Below are 5,897 nucleotides of genomic sequence, written 5' to 3' on the forward strand. Positions count from 1 at the left end.
AGTGTGCGAATAACTTTTTCATGTTTTGTTTTTCCGAATGTTTCGCAACCATTCTAGTAGTTTCATACCATTCTTCTTCCACCATTTCTTTATCGTAATGATATAAATAATACCAACCCTTTAAAGATAAAGATGGAGCCGTTAGATTATTGGACATATTCTGGTTTACAACTTCTTTCGTGACTTGGTTGTATTTCATCAAACAAGCTTCCAAACAGAGAGTGTCTCTCTTGGCGTAAGGTTCCCATTCGTGTCTCAATTCCTCCCAGTTGTCTCGCGTGTATTTAGCGATATCTACGTCGGCAATCTTTCTCAAATTCGCGGGAAGATTGGAAGAATTTCCCCATGCAGCCAAACTAGAGGATTCGTGTTGATAGGAACACGTGAAATTAATATGTTGTAAATAATTACCCTTTATTTCTTTCTGTCTTTTCCATTTTTTCTGTAAATCTTCATCCGTGTATAGATTAGATAAAGGAAAAGATAAAATTCCTCTGGGTGTTTTTAAAGGGCAATGCGTTAGTTTTTTTGCATTTTTAAGCACGATCCAGTTGTCGAATCCACTGCCGTTATGAGAAATTAATATTAATCTCTTTCTATCATATTGACCTAAATATTTCAACATTTGATCGATGCAATCTGTACCTACAAATATTTCTACTACATTCATTAGTTTATCATAAAATTCTTCTGGCAGGGGATCTGACGGCTTTAAATCTGGAAATAGATTATTTATTCTGTTTAACATTTTCCTTAGTTTTTCGAAATTAATTAAAGTGCAACAATATGGAATTGCTCTTCGCGTGTCTTTTTCTGAATACGTTTCGCAATCCCAAGCGAATAACGCATCATCGCTCATACTCGAAAGCACGTTTAGTTTGAGGGGTGAAACCTGTGTTACTGCGTTGTCGTCTCTACACGTTTTCCACACCTGTTCGTAATTGTCTTCTATTTCTTGAATTCCCAAACTTTTTTGGCTTCTTCGAATCGAACAGAAATGCGAGTTGTGTAAGTACAAAACCCAATCTAATTCATCGTGAACGTCTCTGGGGTGAAAATGTCTGTTTTTGGGATTATAAATTTGAAACGAAGTGTTAAATTGCTTGTTGAATTCATTCATTCTAGCACAAGTCATCACTCCTTTTCTATTTGCTTTTGAAAACTCGTTGATGTATTCTTGAAATTTACACGTTAAATCTTTGTTCAAAACACGATTGACGCATTTGATAAAACAGTGACCATCTGTAGGTATGTAACAATTTTCGCCTTCGTATTCATTGATCTTTTTAAGTAGATCAGTTCCTCCTCTACCAACTCTCGATCTTTTGATTTCTTGGAAATTGTCTTTCATTAAAATTATTTTTCCTGTAAAATACCAATCGGAAGCATCGGATTTTTTGTCAATATTTGAAAAAATATTGTGAAAGGTTTTGGCATTGAAACCGAGGAGTGACATGTATTGTCTGTGATTCCCTTCCTCGACTATCTCTCCATCTATTTTAATTTGTCCTTTGAATGTTTTAAATTTATCAGAGATAGCCTTGATAACATCGGAAAATAGGGCGTTTTCTATCAATGTTTCATCAAGTTCGATTTTAATCATATTTTTTTAAGTGTATATTTTTGATTATTTCTTTATTTTGACCGCTGATATTTCTGTATGGAATTTGTCCAAAATTTCATTGAATTCTTGTAATTCTTCAACTGTTATGTTCTCTCGATCTTTCGAAAAAGATGTACAATTGATTAAGATACATATTCAAGATATCCGTTTTCTTTTCATAATGAGCTTTCTTTTTGCTCGTGAAACCTATAGCAATCAAGCCACAAGATGAAGTTTGAATAGCAGTAATTGTGGCTAATACAGTTGGGACAAGTACAGGAACCATTAATCCACCAATCACGGCCGTTGCAAGTGTTGTTCCTATCGTTAGAACTACACTCGCTGTTTTGAAAACAGAATCGATTCTACTCCATGTTTTCCTGCATGAATTGTACTGTCTCAACTTTATTTTCAACTCTTCTTGTTTGTCTATCATGTATTGTTGTCTGCTTTCGAGTTCCATTTTTTAAGTCGTTAAATTAAGTGAATTTCCGATAAATAGAACCATGGAATATCCCATAGAGCGTGGTCGTTTGGCCTAGTATTCTTAAATATTCGGGTATTAAAAGTAAAAACATTTACGCGTACTAACGACATTTCTTTTTTCGTATGGTCCTCTTTAAGATGATAGGAATATTTTATTTTTTCTTTTTCGATGTTTATCTTGGCTCTAAAAATATAACCACCAGCATGAAGGATGGAGTCGGAACCTTCGACAAACGTTAAATGTACTATAAACTCTCGTTCTTGTTGACTTTTATGAACATCGATAGAGGTGTATTTTTTTACGTATTCAAAGTCTGTTGTTCGTAAAAACTCGTGACTGCTCGATTCTATTTTTCCGTGTTCGTGTAAGCGTCGTGGAATTTTGACAATGTTGGTTGATGGTGGATTTTCCGTCTCCAATATCATATCCAAATCTTTGATTCCAATGATATCCTTATCATTTTCTACTTCCATTTAAAGGTGTCTACATATTTACCATTTTTCGTTTCAATTTCCTGATCCCTTTTATCAATCAAACGTATATTCTCTTCCAAATTACCATCATTGAATAATGAAATATGTTTAACGCCCTTACCGGTTTGTTTGAAGACTACTTTATTGACTTTAACCTTCATGGGAAACTCTATTTGAATCAGACAATTACCTCGAAAAGAAAACTCTTGTGTTTCGCCGATATCGAATACGTTTTTAGGTTCTCCGTATGCGAGAGTACCTACTTTTATTTCTGCTTTGAATCCGTATTTGTTTGATTTATAAATTTGGTCTTTTCTATCGAAGACAGTGTCACTTTCGAATGGTAGATTGAAATAATACGATTTGTCCGTGACAATAGCTTCTAATTTGCTCAACTTTCTCTCTTGTCTCAAAAAATCGTCATGAATTCTAGATACCAAAAGATTGACCTGTTCTTTAATATAATTTTTCATATCATCTCGAAATTTATTTTGAAGAAAGTTTTTAATCACACCCACTTCTTTTTCTAATTCGTCCGTGATTTTAGTATCCAAAGCAGTCAATTGTCGTTTCAACGTATCTTTGTCAATGGGAAGTGTGTTAATTATATCTTGAACATCTGATTTTTGTTTCGCGATCTTTTCGTTCAAATTGGATATCGAATTTTGTAACTCGGTTTTGTCCGCGGTCTTGTCTAGTTCTGCTAGCAATTCGCCAAGTTTTCTTTCCAAAGCGGATAGTTTTCGTTTCAATCTATCCTCGTTTACATTTGGGTTGTCTATTAAACGTTGGACGTCTATTTTTACCTTCGTAATCTTATCGTCTAATTTAGATATCAACTCACTTGTTTTATCCACTTAAATAAGACGTTTCAAACTCGTTAACTCTTGTTGTAGTTTGGGTTCGTCCACAAGATTTTTAATATTTCGTCTGATGAATCTTTTCACGTCATTTATTCTATTTTAAAACATGGTCCTTATCTATTTGAATTGCGTTTATTTGATCCAGTAAATATTTCTTGTTCACGGCATCGTTATCGTTTCCTGGAAACTTTAAATTAGTTATTTTGAAATTGTTCATATCGATATCCCCTTGTAAGGTGTCTCCGATTTGATCCACGAAAAAAGGTTTCGCTTTGTTTATAAACGCCGTAGAACTCATGGGATTTTTAGATTCTAGAGGTAAAGACCCTAATCCAAACTTGTTTGCCATTTTTATTGAGTTAAATTTATTATAATTTCTTCAAACTTTTCTCCCAAACTCAACCGATATAAAACCCAAAGCGACAGCTGACCACACAGCTTTTGTCCTGGCATTTGAATTTGAAACGTAGAACATTTGATTGATTTGCTAGTCAATTTCGTGATCTCTTCTGTCGGTTCTAGACCGAAAGAATCAAAGAAATAAAAGTTATTCGAAGAATCTTTGTGTAAAGCAGAGTGATGAACTCCTTTTTGATCCGAGGTGTGAATGTTTGTGATGGCGTAAAATTTACCTTTCTTGTATTTCAGTTGATCAATTTCATCTCGCATGCAATAATAAAACGGCGAGACGTTCAACTCCTTGGCCCATTTCACAAGTTGAAAATTTGTGGTCGTGTCTTTTCCGTATTTATCGAGAAACGCATTCATTTTTTAAGTCGATTTTTTTAGGTGTTTTTCGAAGTAGACGGAAAGTATTGCTGAAGACCCAATTGACGAAATATATACGTAGTTTGTGTTTGAAAAAACTGTGTATAACATTCTGATAAAACACATTCAATAATATTTGAAGATAAATTTACATTTAAATCTTAATTTAAGAGAGCGTAAATGCTTGTCGACATCTAAATTTCTTAACCTTTCATCTAAATCTTCATTTTCGAGATTCATTTTTAAAAGTCAGTTTTTTGAAGTTCATTTTGATAAAACCTTCCTATGATTTGTTCTTTGTCTTGATCGATCAATTCATACGTGGGAGGTGATGTGTTGTTTACTTTATCAACGATGAATATCTCGTTAGTCCAATAGCCGACGTAACCTTTCTGAAACAATGATTTATATTTAAAAATACGAACTCGATCTCCAACTTTGAATTTGGGTTTAATATTCAAATTGCTAATCTCGTTTTCAAAGTTGTTTCGAGTGTTGACGGACTTTATGATATTCGGGTTATTGGGATGGCGTCACACCTATAGACGAATGTATTTTGTTATTGTATTCGTCGACAACAACCGGTAATATTTTAAGCCATTTTTGAGATTTCAATTCCGTGAATTTCTTGAATAATTTGCTTTTAAGAGTCCTGTTGAATCTTTCTATCACTACGGCTTTACCTTCGTTATGCGTGTTGTAAATTTCAAACCCCAGAGATTTCACATTTCTGTTGTAGAATTCGCTTCCTTTATCAACCCACAACTTTAGGGGTCGTCTGTCGGGTTGTTTCATTATGGTTTCGAATGCTTGTTTGACAGTCAGACCCGATTTGTTTTTCAAGGGAAAGACCCAAGCGTATCTCGTGTATATGTCGATCACCGTCAAACAATACTTGTACCCTCCCTCGACTGGCATGTTGATTAAATCGGCTGACCAAATTTTATCTTTATCAAAAACTTTGACTTGAGGTAATGTTTGTTTTTTCGAAATTCTTTGTGAATCTCGTCTGCTATGCCCATACCCAATTTCAATTTTGCCTTCAAGAGTTTAATGATAAGAGCCCTTTGTAATTTCTCTTTGAAAGTGGGATTTGGAATATTTTCGAGTTCGTCTATCATTTGTTTGTCTGCTTGGTGTCTGAATGTTACGTCTTTATTTCTGTACAGTATGTCGTGTTTGAGTGCTGCTGCGTCAACTCTATTAACGGGTTCTTCCCCTGGTTTGGGAATATCATTTTCGTCTAAACGCAGATCTAACCTAGTGCCTGGACCTGTATAATTGTGCCCTGGGAGATGTTTTTCTCCGGGATATTTTGTCCATGGGAATCCAGGAAGAGAACCCAATGACTTTTGAATGCCTCCCGCACCGAAATACGTTTTAGGAGGATGGACATTTATTAAAGACATATTTGTTCAACATATATTTTTAATACGAAAGATTTAATACAAGGAGAAAACTATTCAAGCGATAGAAATGAATCACTTTATGAAATGTCACGAGCGATCCTAATAAGAGCTGTCATATAAGAGTAGTTTGAAAAATGAGGTCACGAACGATCCGAATAAGAGCGGTCATAGTTATCTCCCGTCTTACACTATTGGCAGTCATAATTTAAAGGTCACACGAGCGCTCTTATTAGGATCGCTAGATATGCGTCATCCTTTTGTTCTTCACCACTTGTTCTATTTCGAAAATCTGAT

General features: G+C 34.7%; 2 protein-coding genes across 2 annotated transcripts in view; both read right to left on the bottom strand.

Annotated features, from left to right (window-relative positions):
- LOTGIDRAFT_162190 (hypothetical protein) overlaps positions 1-1,603 on the bottom strand; it is a gene marked incomplete at both ends in the record, with an annotated part of 2,913 nt that extends 1,310 nt beyond the window's left edge. The window contains one exon of the mRNA XM_009058157.1: positions 15-1,603. Coding sequence (XP_009056405.1) covers positions 15-1,603 — 1,589 coding nt within the window. The remainder of the gene's footprint in view (positions 1-14) is intronic.
- A 950-nt stretch (positions 1,604-2,553) lies between these two features.
- On the bottom strand, positions 2,554-5,603 carry LOTGIDRAFT_162191 (hypothetical protein; the record flags this gene model as incomplete). Its single annotated transcript, XM_009058158.1, has 2 exons — positions 2,554-3,419; positions 5,219-5,603. The coding sequence occupies 2 exons, from the start codon at positions 5,601-5,603 to the stop codon at positions 2,554-2,556; spliced, it is 1,251 nt and encodes a 416-aa protein (XP_009056406.1).
- Between the last annotated feature and the right edge of the window lie 294 nt (positions 5,604-5,897).

The sequence above is a fragment of the Lottia gigantea genome, assembly GCF_000327385.1.
Source record: "Lottia gigantea unplaced genomic scaffold LOTGIsca_33, whole genome shotgun sequence".
In the NCBI taxonomy this organism is placed as follows: domain Eukaryota; kingdom Metazoa; phylum Mollusca; class Gastropoda; family Lottiidae; genus Lottia; species Lottia gigantea.